The sequence below is a fragment of the Bemisia tabaci genome, chromosome 8 (assembly GCF_918797505.1).
Source record: "Bemisia tabaci chromosome 8, PGI_BMITA_v3".
Classification (NCBI taxonomy): domain Eukaryota; kingdom Metazoa; phylum Arthropoda; class Insecta; order Hemiptera; family Aleyrodidae; genus Bemisia; species Bemisia tabaci.
The window spans coordinates 36,418,341-36,434,789 of NC_092800.1; the positions used below are offsets into that span (position 1 = coordinate 36,418,341).

At 41.5% G+C, this 16,449-nt stretch overlaps 1 protein-coding gene across 2 annotated transcripts in view; it reads right to left on the bottom strand.

Annotated features, from left to right (window-relative positions):
* Positions 1-2,216: 2,216 nt before the first annotated feature.
* The window catches only part of LOC109038773 (gastrin/cholecystokinin type B receptor), a 288,606-nt gene continuing 274,373 nt past the window's right edge, over positions 2,217-16,449 (bottom strand). For both annotated transcript variants that reach the window (XM_019053962.2, XM_072303102.1), the window contains exons 7-8: positions 8,755-9,132; positions 2,217-5,746 (exon numbers count right to left, since the gene is read on the bottom strand). In XM_019053962.2, the coding sequence (XP_018909507.2) occupies positions 5,369-5,746; positions 8,755-9,132 (756 nt within the window). In that variant the 3' untranslated portion in view covers positions 2,217-5,368. The remainder of the gene's footprint in view (positions 5,747-8,754; positions 9,133-16,449) is intronic.

Below are 16,449 nucleotides of genomic sequence, written 5' to 3' on the forward strand. Positions count from 1 at the left end.
ATATTTTTTTCTTCTCGGTCACCCGTAACAGTCCATGAAGTTAACTCACTGTTTTCTTATGGAAGAGAAGTCTCCATTTGTTTGAATAATCCTTTTTTAGCACAGGATTGTAAAATGAGTAGAAATGGAGTATGGGTCCATATATATATTTGATTATAAAATTACTGCAAGATATAGAAAAATTAGAATGACCTGCAAAATAATTGTCAAGATGTCAAGATCAGACCATTTTTTGAAACAACCTCTAGGGGAAGCTAATGAGCCTCCGCTGCCATATCGTTTCCAAAATTTTGACAGGTCTGTAAGTGACTTTTTATCAATTACTTTACAAGTTGCTAAGGAACAATATTTTCATCTATGTACATGATTTTCTGATATTTTACACATCTTAATAATCTTTCGCTGCCAAAAAGGGGTGTAGCGAAAAAATGATGCACTCGCAGTCAAGATTGCCAGAACCAACCGATGTAAAATCAACTAATCAGACCATCCATACTGGCAACCCTGTAGCTAGTCATTGTTATGCACAACCATTAACTCCCAAAAAAATAAAGTCAAGTGCAAAAATAACTAGTGATTTAATCTAATCTTTCCGGGCGAGTTTTATCTAGAAATTTTCCAAGTATCTAGTGCTTTTTCAAATTTTGAGGTATTCTTTGCTTGTAAATGTGAGAGATCATTATTGTCAAGCCAATTTAGGGTGACTATAACTTGCTTACTCTCCATCTAGAATCCACAATATTTCAACGATCGTGGCAGTAAATCTTACATACAAAGTCTTAATGCCTATAAATTTTGATTCAGGCAAAATAGGTTAGCCCATGATTATTGATCATCTATAAGTGTCGTAGGTAAATATAAAACAAAAACACCTGTAAGTTCAGTGACCACTGAATTGATTTTCATGACCTCATGAGATTGTTAGTTTCAGTTTTAGGTAAATAGAAAATCAGCTCATTGAGGACATCAGTTCATTGAAAATCGATGTACTAAAAATTGATGTCTACAAAATAAATTAATTTAATATCTACTTATTTCACATCAGAAGAAGGAGAATACATCGAAAGACCCTTCAATAAATAAATTTTCGATATGCTGGTTTTCGGTTGATCGATTTTAGATTGAACTTTTTTTTTTATTTTTGGAAAATTGATTTCCGATTGATTGACATTTGGTTCATTGATTATTAATACTCGGTTAATCACCAGTGTGGAGATCATAGTTTTTGATTGGTCAAGAAACATGTCTCATTTTGACCAGAGAGTTCTGAGGTCTAGTGACTGTGACTCACAAACAATCAGGTCAGACAAAGCCCTCATGTCAAAATATGAAAGACAATCGGACAAGGTTTTCTTCTTCATACTTAAAATATCACTCCCAAAATAGACCTTGTACTTGACTTATCCTTAACAGGTACAAACGCTAAAAATGTAACCAGGACTTAAGTAACAAAGCGATAGATAATAGAGCTGAGTCCACAATATTCTGCAGGGCAAACAAGGCCATAAAGTTCCAAAAATTCCCATTAAAATGGAAGTTTAATCATTAATTAAGACCTACTTAATTATTTTCCTTAAATATATGTACATTATTGGAACTATTTGACCTTGTTTTCCTGCAAAACAGTGTCGACCCAGCAACATATCATCTTGTTACATATTTTCAACGGAATAATACGCACTCGTGCATTTTACCAGCCAGAAGCATTTTTCATAGATTATTTGAATTTCCACCTGCATCTATGAAAGTGAAACTATGGAACGCCGTTAGTGTCAAAACCCTTTTCTTGCGCGCGCGGAATATTTTTCCGGCGCGCGGAAAGAAAAAACCCGTTTTCGATGAAAATCTCTGAATTTCCGGATTCCGCGCCGGTTTTCGATGTATTTGCGCCGTTTGTGTCAAAACTATTTTTGTCGGCGCGCCGCTTCAAATCTGTTCCGCGCGCGGAATTTTCGATATATCGATTCCTGCTCGCCGTTTGTGTCAAAACTATTTTTTCGGCGCGGCGCTCCAAATCTGTTCCGCGCGCAGAATTTTCGATATATCGATTCCTGCTCGCCGATCGTGTCAAAACTGTTTTTTCCGGCGCTGCACCAGAAAATAATTCCGCGCGCCACTTTTTCGATATATCGATTTTTCTGCGCGCGGAGAATACAGGATGATCCAAAAGTCCCTTCCACCCCCTCTAACTTTTTACCTAATTGAGGTAAAGATTTGTTCTTCTTTTTTTCCTTCTTTCGATTCTCTCCTGTATTTTTCCTGCTCAAATTTGTACCTATAAATTCAGAACAGTGAGTAGAATTTTACTTTGACTTTCTCCAACTGACAAATGAGAAGTTTCAAGTAGACACTCGCTTGTATGTGTCATAAAGTGATTAATTAACTACTTGCCGTAAGTGGGTAAGAAATTGAGAAGGCTAGAGAAAGCAATAGCTCTCTTTCTCTTATTCAGTAAGAACGGCTACCAAAAGTTTTTCTTCAATACTTATAAACTTAGGTACATTTTGTTATGAATTGCTTCTGCCTTCAAATAGAGACTCACAGAGTGCAAAAATAAGATTTTGCCATGTTTGTCAAAATAAGATAAAAATTTTCACCATCTCTCACTAATTCAAAGTACAGAACTATTTATAAATTTCAAATGATCATTCATAAGTTTTTTCTGCACCTACCATGACACTTATTGTAATATCTCAACTCTTTCAAAAGAAAGCAACACAAGAGATGATCGGGTTATTTTCTCTGTTTTTTCCATGAGTCGGTCGCTACCTAATTTCTTCAGGGCTACCTAAAGAAAGTTATCAAAGGATTGCATTGATGTATTGCATTGCGGTCGTTTACAACCTCTCCTTTCTTCACAATGCCATCTAAATCCACTGTAGACCTCTCTACCGCTTTTTATTAATGCACTGTGGTCTTGAAGCAAAAAAAAAAAATGTGACAAAAATGTATCCAAAATCGGTTTGCAAAGGGTGAGTCTATGGTACATGTGGATATAAAATCGCGAAAAATCAACATCTTGTCTGATCCTAATTTTGAGATATCCTTATATGAAATTGTCATGGTAAATGCAAGTTTTCTACTGATTTTGATCCGCTTTTTTATTTATTTGTCCATTGAATCGGTGTTGATCGGTTCAAGTTTTTATTTTTCGTTCGATTCATGTCGATCGAATACATACCCTCTCATTACATGCAGACTGCCTAGCATACACTTTTTTTAAACTGAACAATTCGCCTTCAACTGCATCTGCAGCAATTGTTGTTACGAATGTGTTGTGCGTGCTGATTTCAACTAATTACATACTCGACTCTCTGAAGGCGTTTTATATGCGAAAGCAATTCGCCTTCAAATGCGTCTGCAGCAATTGTTGTTACGAATGTGTTGTGCGTGCTGATTTTAACTCATTACATACTCGACTCTCTGAAGGCGTTTTATATGCTCAAATAGCGCAATCTGTCAGAGAATGAACGAAGTAGGGATTGAGCGATTCATTCAATTTCACTTCTCTTGTTCTCCAACAGGGTGCTCTACTTTCGCATATTAAACGCCTTCAGAGAGTCAGGTATGCGATGAGCTGAGATCAGCATGCACAACATATTCGTAACAACAATTGCCGCGGACGCAGCAAAAGGCGAATTAAAAACAACCGTAGGTATAGTACACATTACTTTATCGTCGTCAATTTATTGCAATGTTATCGAACACAAAATTATGATAAATTGCGATTTCATTGCATAAATTTGCAATAAAATCGCGATTTTATCGAAGTCGATTTTTCGCAATATTATCGAAAAAAATCGCGATAAATTGAGATAAAATTTCGATTTTATCGAACACGAACTTTTCAGAGATGAAATTTCGACAAGATCGAAAATCGCTCAGATATATATGATCCTAGCGATTTCATCACCGACAAATCGTAAAACATTGCAACTTAATTGGACCGTGTCAAACAGAGAGGAGCTAAACCACATCAGCTATTGCCAAATTTAACTGGGCAATTTAATTTTTTACAAGACAAAAAAACGTTTGTGCGGATACCTTTGAGAATTTTCAAGAATTCCCTTTGTACTATGCAGAGAATTCACTAAAATGTGCACAGAAATCCGCACAACCGTTCTCACGTAAATAATTAAACTGTCCGATTACTTAAAGTTGGCAGTAGCTGATGTGGCTTGGTTCCTTTCGCTGAACGCGATCCAATCGAGAAAAAATTCCATTTATCGAACGCGATTTTATAGAGATAAAATTGAGACAAGATCGTGGATAATCGCTCAGATGTTGATCCTAGCGATGTTATCGCGCCAACGAATTGTAAAAAAAATCGCAACTTAATTTCAAAATACCGCGATTTTTTCTTTGAAAATCGGTACTTGAGTAATGCGATTTCATCGCATAAATTTGCAATGAAATCGCGATTTTCACTGGAAAAAAATCCACATTGGATCTAGAGTCCAGACTCTTGAAAACATTGACAAGAAAAAGGACTCTTGATTCAATCAGATTTAAGCTTAAATCTGATTGAATCAGGAGTATTTTTTCTTGTCGATGTTTTTAAGAGTCTGGACTCTAGATCCAATGTGTTTTTTTTCCAGTGTTATCGACGTCAATTTATCGGAATATCATCGAAAAAAATCGCGATAAATTGAAATAAAATTTCGATTTTATCGAACGCGACTTTACAGAGATTAAATCGGGACAGGATCGAGGATAATCGCTCAGATATTGATGATCCCAGCGATGTTATCGCCTACAAATTGTAGAAAAATCTCAACTGTTTAATTTCAAAATACCGCGATGTTTCCTTTGAAAATTGCTCCTTGAGTAATGATAAATTTGCAATGAAACCGCGGTTTTATTGACGTCAATTTATCGAAATATTATCGGAAAAAATCGCGATAAATTGAAATAAAATTTCGATTTTGTCGAACGCGACTTTACAGAGATGCAATCGGGACAAGATCGAGGATAATCGCTCAGCTATTGATGATCCCAGCGATGTTATCGCCTACAAATAGTAAAAAAATCGCAACTTAATCTCAAAATGCCGCGATTTTTCCGTTGTAAAATTCTACTTGAGTGGATATGGATATTCAAGGATCGGGCCCGCTGCACAGTGGATCGCGTCAATCAGAGAGTTCGGACATGAAATTTTTTACTAAAACTGCAACCTTTGATATTTATTTCGTCACATTTTAAATTTTAAGGGGTGCTTTTTGAAGAAAATTTCACGAGGAAACCATCGGAACCATTTTTAAAATCTCTAAGTTTTGTATTAACGGAGTAATAAGCGTTTAAAGTTTCCAAATTCTGTCCGACCTCTTCTATTGGCTCAATCCACCGTGCGCTGCGGCCGGTGGAAGGCTCAAGCTAGATAGACAGAAGACTCCCGTTTCTGGTTGAGCCGGTTCTGGGGCTTGGGCACGGTGTAGCGGGGGTGGAAGACGCCGAGGGCGGCCTCGTTGGTGGAGGAGGGCGGGGGGTGGTGCTTCTGGCGCCCGGGGTTGTGGTTCGAGAGGAAGCGGAGGTGGTTGGCGAAGTAGAACTTGGACTCCTGGTGGGAGCTATCGCGGTTGCCTCGCTTGAGCCAGTCGTAGCAGGAGGCGTTGAGCTGGAGCGACTGCCGGTTGAGCGACCAGTAGACCAGCGGGTTGATGGTCGAGTGGGTGTGACCCAGGAGGAGGCAGAACGGCAGCACCGAACGGAGAAGCTCCTCCATCTCCGTGTCGAACTCCAAAGAGACCTGAAAATTATCAGACCTGTTAGCCAATCCAAGCTCGACACCAGGCATCGATATTAATATTAATGAGCCGTAGAGTCCCTTTACTGAGAGTCAAGACAACACCCCCTCATGGAGTCACAAACGGGAATAAAGATTACACAAATTGAACGTTTTTTGTAATCTTTGATCGGCCCATTCTCAAATTCCTTTCTCCGTTCCATCTCTCATTCCGTTTGCTCCTTGCCGAACCCGTAATTCCCTGGTCCATTCTAGATTATAATCTTTGCAATCGGTGAAAATGTAATCTTTATTCCCGTTTGTGACTCCGTGGAGGCCTAAAATACGGGAACCAATCAGAAATGGATTCACATTGTCTTGACTCTCAGTATAAAGGGACTCTAATGAGCCGTTGTGGTTTTGAAAGTAACGCGCACTGGCGCCTACAAATCTAACGCGATACTTCACGCATCGCGTAATGCTAGAAGTATCCTGTTAGGTTTGTAGGCGCTAGTGCGCGTGTCGCGCTGGCAGCTACGCTGCCGTGATAGCGAAGAGAGCCGTAAGTGCAAAAATGAAGTTTTGAGAAAACGGGCTCTGAAGCTTCTGACCGGAAAATATTATTGAAAGGAGCCTCCGTCCTTCGTCAAATTGCCACTAATCGTCCGAAAGATTCCTAGAAATCGTTTGGATGATTAAAAATCGACCGATTTTATTTCAATTACGTGAAAAGGGTATTTTTCATTTTCATGCTAGGTTATTGTTAGGCAAGACAGCCGTAAGTGCTATCTTCTGCGTGCTTTTGTGGTAGCGTGTTGGACACACAACAAACACATTTTCAGGTTGGAAATCCGCAGATGAGGGCGGCATTCCTCTTGAAAGCACTGTTTTCATTGGTTCTCATGCACCTACGGCTGTCTTGAGGAAAACTATGTCATTTTTTGTGCACTTACGGCTTTTTCATACGTCTCGTTTTCATTAAATTAGGATGAATTTTGCTGTTTTAGCTGTCTCAGTAATTTCATCTAAAAGGGTTTAGACGAATTTTGAAGAAACTCGATTTTGAAAATTTTGCACTTACCGCTCTCTTTGCTATCAAGGCAGTACGCCTCTCCGGTCTGTGTTTGGCTTCAATATTTGAAGTCGCGGAGTCAGCATTTTTCAACTCATGATTTTGAAATTTCTGCACAATCCGCATGGATTACTCTCATTTATATTGAAGGGGGGGGGGGATGTTTTAAAGAAAAACATACTGTGTGTTTTGTAAATGTTAAGATGGTTCCGTGTCAAAAGTGTTTTTCAAAGCACTTTAATTGTTTATTTTATATTTTGTGCTTTTACTTCGCTGCAGCGTGGAGTACGCGCAACCAAACGCTCAAAACTGGACGTATTTGTCAATTAAAATCCGTGCGGAGTGTGCAAAAATTTCAAAATCATGAGTTGAAAAACGCTGACTCTGCGAGTTTTAATATTAGAGCCAAACGCAGAGCGGAGAGGCGTGCTGTCAGCGCAACACACGCACTGGCGCCTTCAAACCTAACTGGGATACTTCACGCGTTGCGCAATGCGTGAAGTATCCCTGTTAGGTTTGTAGGCGCCAATGAGCGTGTCGCGCTGGTCGTCCTCGCCTGCCGCGCCGAAGTATGCCGCGGCGCCTCAAGCAACTATTTCACAACAGAGGTGTTGCACAGAATCATATCATACGAGATTGAAGGCACTCCAACGTATCAAGAACGGCAGGCATCCTTTAAGAGTACGGAGCTTTCCTCGCAAAATAAATCTTGATTTATTTTAGTATTTATTTTAGTTTTTATTTCGTAGTATCTTGATACTACGGCATAAAATGAAAGAGGTAGTGCAAAAACTCACTAAGTCCTAGCATCCGTAATTAAAAACATTTATCATAATATTTGAATTTTATTTGAGAACGAAGTGTCTCGATTTAGGTAGAAACATTCTTGAGTATGCCGTCAAGAAGATTTTATCTTGAATAAAAAATAACTGTTCGAAAATTTCACTGAATTGGTCAGTTGCGCTGGTCACAGAATAGTGTTTTGGAGCCTGATTCTTGTAGATTACCTAAAAATAATAAGATCCATCCAAACAGTAACTTTAACCGTGGAATATTAACCCAGATATTGCACTTTGAAAAAATCGATTTATGGCCTCATCCACCGCGGTAGAGACACCCTTGGTTTCTTCCACCTCGCTCTCATCCGAATTTCACGTTGAGTAATCAGTGCAATGTGTCTCCCTCACTGATGGAAGGAAGGCGGAAGATACCAGGATGTCACTCCCGCGGTGGATGACATGATAAACTGAATTTTTCAAAGCGCGACATCTCGGTTAATATTGGACTTGGAGAGTTGCTGTTTGAACGGATCTTGTTATTTTAAGCTAATCAAAAGGAATCTAGCAACAAAACACGATTCTAAGACCAGCATGTAACCCATTCAGTTTTTTTTTTTTTATTTTTTTTTTTTTTTTTTTTTTTTTTTTTTAGAATTATGTAATGAAGATGTTGCAATGCGAAGGAATTTGCGATTTGACTGTTGATTCTTGTGTAAAAGTTCGCGAGAAACACGATGGTGCCACTGGTTTTTCTGAAATCAACTCCCAAGCTCAAAAAAAGCTCTCAAGTTGAGGCCAAAATGGAGGGGATATCCCACCCTACCCTGAGAGTCCACCTCTACATCAAGACAAACTCTCCATGCGAAGATAGGGAGCAAATACATTAGCAGGGTTGCCGTGTTTTCAGTTTTAGAGACCCAAATAAAGTGGCAGCCCTGTCAATGTATTTGCTCCCTATCTTTGCATGGAGAGTTTGTCTTGATGTAGAGTGGACTCTCAGGATAGCGTGGGATATCCCATCCATTTTGGCCTCAACTTGAGAGCTTTTTTTGAGCTTGGGGGTTGATTTCAGAGAAAGCCAGTGGCACCATCGTGTTTCTCGCAAACTTTTACATACGAATCGAGAGTCAAATTGCAAATTCCTCACACATGCAACATCTCCAATATGTGATTACGTATACCTTGACTATGACGTAGGGGAACCAGCAGGTGACGAAGACGACGACCATAGCGACGAGCATGTTGGCGAGGCGCTTGCGTGAGTTGAGCGACTGGCGCGACATCTGCTTGGTGAGCGGTGGGCGGGGCTTGGGGGCGGCGGTGGGCGGGCCGGGGCGGAGCCTTGTGACCTTGGAGCCGCCGGCACCGCCCGTTGCCGCCCCCTCCTGGGCGTGGCCGTGGGCGTGGCGCCCGCTCCGCCGCCCCGCTGCCCGCTCCCGTTCGCGCTTTTTCCGGCGGATGGCCGCGTGGCGGTGGTGCCGGAACCCGGAGCCCTTTTCGCCCCGCCTCGTGTCGCTCACCGACGACTCAGACTCCTCCTCCGCACGGAACTGCATGATCTGCAACATGACAAGGAATACAGGTTAGACAAACATGGGGAAATGAAGGGAGAGTACGGACATATCGGTAACTTTGAGGTTAGGCGACGGTGCTCTCGGGGCCCAAAAGGGCAGCTCTGCAGCACGCACTAATTCTTAAATCAATTATTTTGTTTTCAATCAACCATGTACACCTCTGCACTTGCTAAGAATGGGTCAGTTGCGTTGATCACAGGATCGTCTTTTGATACCTGATCCTTGTAGATTAGCTAAAAATAATGAGATCTGTCCAAACGGCAACTTTCTACGTTCAATATTTACCAAAATATCGCCCTTTGAAAAGTCGAGTTTTTGACGTCATTCACCGCGGTAGTAACACCCTTGATTTCTTCCACCTTGCTTTCATCTGTCAGTGTGACGCACATTTGCACCAGTTACTTAACGTAAAACTGCAGTAAGGTGGAAGAAACCAGGGGTGTCACTACCGCGGTACCGCGGTGAATGACGTCAAAGCCCGACTTTTCAAAGGGCGATATCTCGGCTAATATTGAACGTAGAAAGTTGCTGTTTAGACAGATCTTACTATTTTTAGCTAATCTACAAGAATTGAGTATCAAAACACGATTCTGTGACCAGCGCAACTGACCCATTATACCTCCGGAGATGATCTACCAATCGAAATGCTTAAGGCAATAAAAATGTAACATAATTGAGGAGCATTCCGGAAAAGGGGCACATACGCGTATGTGCCCTTTTTCCGGAAATGGCAGAAACGGATTCCTCGCATCCTAATGTACCAATGTCCCGAGTTTCAGCTTAATTGATCAATTTTTGGAGCTAAGAGACCAAGTTTTGTGAGGCTAAGTCAGGCGTATTTCATCTTTTTGCCCCTGGGTACGGTCGCCGCGACGCGACGTTGAGGAGATAGCGCGCAGGGCGCAGGCAGGCAGGCAGGTGAGGGTACTGATATAAGTAAGGATCCCTCACCACAGATGCATCGCACTGATTCTACTAATGAATGCAATATCATCGGGTTGCAGTGATTGTCTACGCGTTGCACCGGTGACACGTGAAATTTTGTAATTATTAATGGTTCAATTTTTAATGGTCTCTTGTGGGTTTGAATTTTTCGTTTTTTTCGCGTGTTTTGCTGTCTTTTTTATTAACGATGATCGAAAATGATCCACCCGCACGTTCGCGATCGAAATTATGATTTATTTTCGTTTAGAAACTCGTTAAAGTCTTGAAAATTTAGCTTTGAAAGCCAAAACCTATAACCACCGGTCCATTTCCGGAAAAAGGGCACATAACGGAAAATTTAAAAAATTCCTCCCACAACACGGAAAGAAGTGTAAGTTTTACCAATGGTCGTTATTCATTCTAGGGTGTATGAACGTTGATATGAGTGCCCCAGTTCCGATGTATGTCATCATCAGTGCCCAGAAAGTAGGAATGAAAACTTCAAATGAGTTTTTCTCACAACTTGTTTTTTCGGTATGTGCCTTTTTCCGGAAAGCTCCTCAATTGTATTTAGCTAATGGGTGGTATTTATACGTTGTTTTGTAAAATGCGCAGTTATTTGGCTTCAACTAACTTGTCATTAGTTTCACGGTTCCTAACTGCTAACTGCAACACGTTTAATTATTAAAGATTTCATTTTGTAAATCTCATCCCACTTTTGAATTGTTTGGTTTTGATCGGTTTTTTGAACTCAGCCTCACTCTAACATCTGGTCACCTAAATCTGTAATCACATGCAAAATGCGATTTACCAGTTGTAGCTATGATGCCAGTCTTTATCATTATTAAAATGAGAACATGCCCATTTTAGTATTAAAATAACCGCTAATTTCAGAGTCACATTAGCCGCGCAACACGGTGGATTTCGCCGAGAATTCACGAGCAGGATGCTTGGTAAGTACAGATAAACTGGGTAATAAGTCAATTTTGAATTTAAAACCAAGCAATTCTGCCCACAGTCTTAGTATAAAAATAATCGCTGATCTGGGAGTCAGATTCTAGCATCGAGACACGTTTTCTGGAACTCGTCCTTGGGATTCATAGTAAAAAGGTTATCTACTGATTTTAAACTCAAAGGCGACTGTCGATATTTTACCTCTCTTGGAAAGATTCCGTATATCATAATTAATGTTTGTAATATGAGGATCGGCAAACAAGAGAGAGGAAAAAAGTAAGCGCCTCAATTATTATGAACTGAATGAGGGATGGTGTTGATCAGCCCCGGGAGAAATTGAAAGAAAACACCGGAGTAGGCGAAAAAAAAGGGTCAAATGCGTGGATCCCTGACCTCAGAGCCGAAAGGTTAGGTAATTTAAATTGAAGCAGGTGCGTGGCTTGATTCAAAGGTAGGCACTCGGGCTCGTGCCGCAGTTTTTAATTAACCGCAAATAAGAAGGCACACCGCGCTGAGTTGCCACTGCCGAGATGAATTAATATTTCATAATCCAAATTTTTTGTTTCTTCATCTGGAATGTGGGAAATTCAAAACTTAGGGAGTGCTATCGAATATTGCTGTGATTAAACAGACACTCGCCCTTATAATTCAACCTGCATGAGCGTGTATGCTTCAGGATATTAACAATTCTCTCCATTGAAAATAAAATAGAGCTGACATCGTCACCTTCCGGCCAAAGTAGAGTCCCTTTATACTGAGAGTCAAGACAATGCGAATCCATTTCTGATTGGTTAACCGGATTTTAGGCCTTCACAGTGTCACAAACGGGAATAAAGATTACATTTTCACCAATTGCAAAGATTATAATCTGGAATGGACCGAGGAATTTCGGGTTCGACAAGGAACAAACGGAATGAGAGAAGGAACGGAGAAAGGAGTTTGAGAATGGGCCGATCAAAGATTACGAAAAACGTTCAATTTCTGTAATCTTTATTCCCGTTTGTGACTCCATGAGGGGTGTTGTCTTGACTCTCAGTATAAAGGGACTCTAGGCCAAAGTATCACAAGCGCCATGCGACTATTCAAAATTTCCGCCGCCATTTTATTTTTTTACCGAGGGATTGTCGGTTGAGTCTGTTTGAAAATTTCACTGAATTTTATCGGCAGCACAAAGAAAATTCAGTGAGATCTCCAGACAGTTGCGTTCAAAAGTTTCTCTGTAAAAAAAATGAAATGGCGGCAGAAATTTGTATACGTCGCATGGCGATTGCGATACTTTAGCCAGAAGGTGACGACACGCTCTACACCTCTTGCATGTTAATGAATGAGTAAAATCAATGAATGGTCAAAAAAGCTAAGCATAGCTGAGCAGCGTACACCCAATGATGAAATATTACGGTATCTGCTATTCTGTTGGGCGACACGACGCCAACGCGCATCGTAGAAAGACGAGACATTGATGATGACTCCTAGATGCAACTAAACCTGCTCTGCGGATGTCTGTATTGCATACACAAATAATTGAAGGCACTCCGGTTTGCCCTGCACAGTTGCGACCTGCGTCCATCAAGCCACTAACATGACTCATCTGCGCTTATAAAAGAGAGTCGCCATTTTTTGCGTGGTTTGGTGTATTCGTTTACAAGATACTTCAAAAAGTTGGAAATGCTTCTGTGAGACTTCAATTTGAAAGCGGTATTGTTTTCAGGTAGATAATTCATCCAATGAATCAAAAAGCAATGAATGGAAACAGCTCCCTCAATCAGGAAGATCTCGTCTGATTTACATTCAGATTATGGGCTAGGTTTTGAGGAGGCTTTAACGCATGCATCATGAGTAAAATTAAACAGAATGACTAGGGAAGTAAATCCTTACAGGAGATTACAATGATTTGCCACTGCAAAAAATTTAAAATACACTCGTAAAAATTCTATTATTTTGGCAAACTTAGAGGTAGACGAGTAAAAATCGATACCTTGAATTTTCAAAACTTGCAATATTTTTTTCTATCCCTCGTTAAATTTCGTCCAGACGCAAATCATCGGGATCCCGTAAAATGAAGTATTTCTACAAAATTACTCCATCAAATTTCACTTCTCTAATCAATTAATCTCGTTAAAGTTCGCCTATTTTTATGATGCTTCCCAACAGCAGTCTGCCGAAAACCACTTTGAAACACGTGAAAAACTCTGAGAAAATTTTCTAGTGGATCATTAGAAACCCCTGTCATACAGGGTTATTCAAAAGTTACGCACCACTGGCCATAACTTTAGTTCTAATTATGATATCGATTTGCGGTTTGTGGCGTCCTTCCTCATATCGAGGGGGAAACTTTTTGAGGTACTTTTCAGTTCTTCACCCCCCCAGGGGGAGGGGGGCGGGGGGCAACTCAAAAATTTCAAATGGCAACCCCCATCATGTGATACATCGTTAGAAAGAGCATGAAAAAAGAAAATTTTTGGCGCAAACCGGAAGTCAATCTGACCCCCCTGTCAAAAGTTAGGGGGGTCCAAAGGTTATTTAGGGGGTCCGTACCTTCATTTTTTAGAGTAGCTTCGGCGGCTCTTGGACATACCGTTTCTCTTTTCAAAGAGTCCTCGAATACTCCAAGTCTGATACCGAAGTCTTCATATTGCCCCCGGGCCACCACAGCCCCCCGTAGGGGGGGATGGGCCTGTTACAATGAAACATTGCATTAAAATGCGAAAAGTCACAGGAGAGCTTCAAACTTAGCATCAAATCCGAGTGGAACTTCTTGCCAATGTTAACGCAAACGCAGCCTGCGACTTTAAAGTGAGTTTTCAAAACTCTTAGCCCCCTGCCCCCCCCCTCATTTTTGGTTGCAGAGCGGGTAAAAACCGGGACATTCACTACAAATAATGCCCGAAACTAATGTCCAACTTGAGGAGGACCCTTGAAACGTTGCGATCAGTCGGAGCATTGAAATACAAGGACTGCCACCCCCTTAAAGTACGGAAACATCCAAAACACCCCCGCTGCCCCCCTCATTTTTCGTTGCGGAGCGGGTAAAAACCGGCAAAATCGCCAGAAATGATGCCCGAAACCACTGTAGAACTTGACGAGAACCCTTGAAACGTTGCGATCAGTCGGAGAATTGCAACACAGGAACTGCCGCCCACTTTAAGGACGGAAACATCCATAAAACCCCCGCTGCCCCCCTCTTTTTTCGTTGCAGAGCTGGTAAGAACCGGGGCATCATTTCTGGCGATTTTGCCGGTTTTTACCCGCTCCGCAACGAAAAATGAGGGGGGCAGCGGGGGTGTTTTGGATGTTTCCGTACTTTAAGGGGGTGGCAGTCCTTGTATTTCAATGCTCCGACTGATCGCAACGTTTCAAGGGTCCTCCTCAAGTTGGACATTAGTTTCGGGCATTATTTGTAGTGAATGTCCCGGTTTTTACCCGCTCTGCAACCAAAAATGAGGGGGGGCAGGGGGCTAAGAGTTTTGAAAACTCACTTTAAAGTCGCAGGCTGCGTTTGCGTTAACATTGGCAAGAAGTTCCACTCGGATTTGATGCTAAGTTTGAAGCTCTCCTGTGACTTTTCGCATTTTAATGCAATGTTTCATTGTAACAGGCCCATCCCCCCCTACGGGGGAGCTGTGGTGGCCCGGGGGCAATATGAAGACTTCGGTATCAGACTTGGAGTAAACGAGGACTCTTTGAAAAGAGAAACGGTATGTCCAAGAGCCGCCGAAGCTACTCTAAAAAATGAAGGTACGGACCCCCTAAATAACCTTTGGACCCCCCTAACTTTTGACAGGGGGGTCAGATTGACTTCCGGTTTGCGCCAAAAAATTTTCTTTTTTCATGCTCTTTCTAACGATGTATCACATGATGGGGGTTGCCATTTGAAATTTTTGAGTTGCCCCCCGCCCCCCCTCCCCCTGGGGGGGTGAAGAACTGAAAAGTACCTCAAAAAGTTTCCCCCTCGATATGAGGAAGGACGCCACAAACCGCAAATCGATATCATAATTAGAACTAAAGTTATGGCCAGTGGTGCGTAACTTTTGAATAACCCTGTATATACCGGAACAGGGATTTCTCGTTGACCAACAGTAAATCTATTCAATTCAAACAAGACACAATTCCTATTACTTTAAAGAGACGTTCGGTTGCTTCGAGGGGATTTACGGTTGATTCAACGAGGATTCATGTCGCAGTATACTTCACCCAGAACTTGTTCTCCAAAGTGCGGAACTAGGGTTGCCACAGAATTTGATTGTGAATGAAATTCCCTGATATTTCCCAGACATATTTTGGAGGAATTCCCTGGCAATTAAAGTTATGCCAGATGGTGAAAAAGACATTATTAGAAATAGTTTTCAGGCAAATTTGTTGTTCGAAAGTCAAACCTTTTTTAGAAAGCAAATAGAGGTGACTCGTGGATTTTTCCCTGCCATTTCCGTGTATTCCCTGACTTTGGTAACCCTGAAAATACCTAAGAAAAGTAGTCAATTGAGGAACGGTTAAGAAATACAAACATTTTCAAGACACTTGTTGCTGAGGGTAGCTACCACTCCCGAATTTCAGACGCGACACGGCGCCAAAATCCCTTAAAATCCATAAACCAGTCGAGAAAAACGGGGTCCCTGGGCCGACCTAAGGAAAGCAGCGAGGGGTAGTAAATGGTAGAGCAAGAACGGGAACTCGCGGAGCTGAGGAGCTGCAGGCAAGAGAACAAGGGTGAAAGATATCAGTGGCGTGGCGAGAATGATCGATTATCGATATATCGCCATTTGAAGCTATGGTAAAGAATCGATTACTAAGGTATTCGCTGCGAACACCCTAATAATCGATCTTTTTTCATAGGTTTGAGTGGCGTATCGATCGATATATCGCAAAGCACGCCACGTCACTGAAAGATATTCAAATTGGGAGAGATTTATCAACGCGACCGGAACAACAGGAATCGAGATAATTTTTCAATTGGCGCGAACCCATAAAACGGGATGGAATAACGAGCGCGAAAAAAGGCGACGATGGATGAGCCCCCCGCCCTCCGCTCTCCACCCCCGAATTGGCAGAATGGATGTCGTTCAACCCTCTTTACGAGCTCTGCAAGGGTGAAATCGCCGGAATCGGAATGAGGCGCCACCACACACGTCTACGCTTTAGAACAAGGAGGGGGTGCGATCCAGGCTGCCGTCGTGGGCAACCAAAAAGAGGTAAGGAAAGAGAACAGTGTTCGAAACTCACCTTATAGTTTTAGGAGCCGTGTGGCCCATCAAGCTCAATTTTTAGGGGCCATTGAAGATTTTTTGGGGCCAAATTGACTTTTTACCTACATATCACGGCGCATTTTGTGAAAAGTCAGACGCAAGATGTTTTAGTTACAGAAGTAGTAGCTGTAACCTGTAACTTTCGAAAAATCACCGAACAGAAAAATTAGGATTTTTTTTTTTG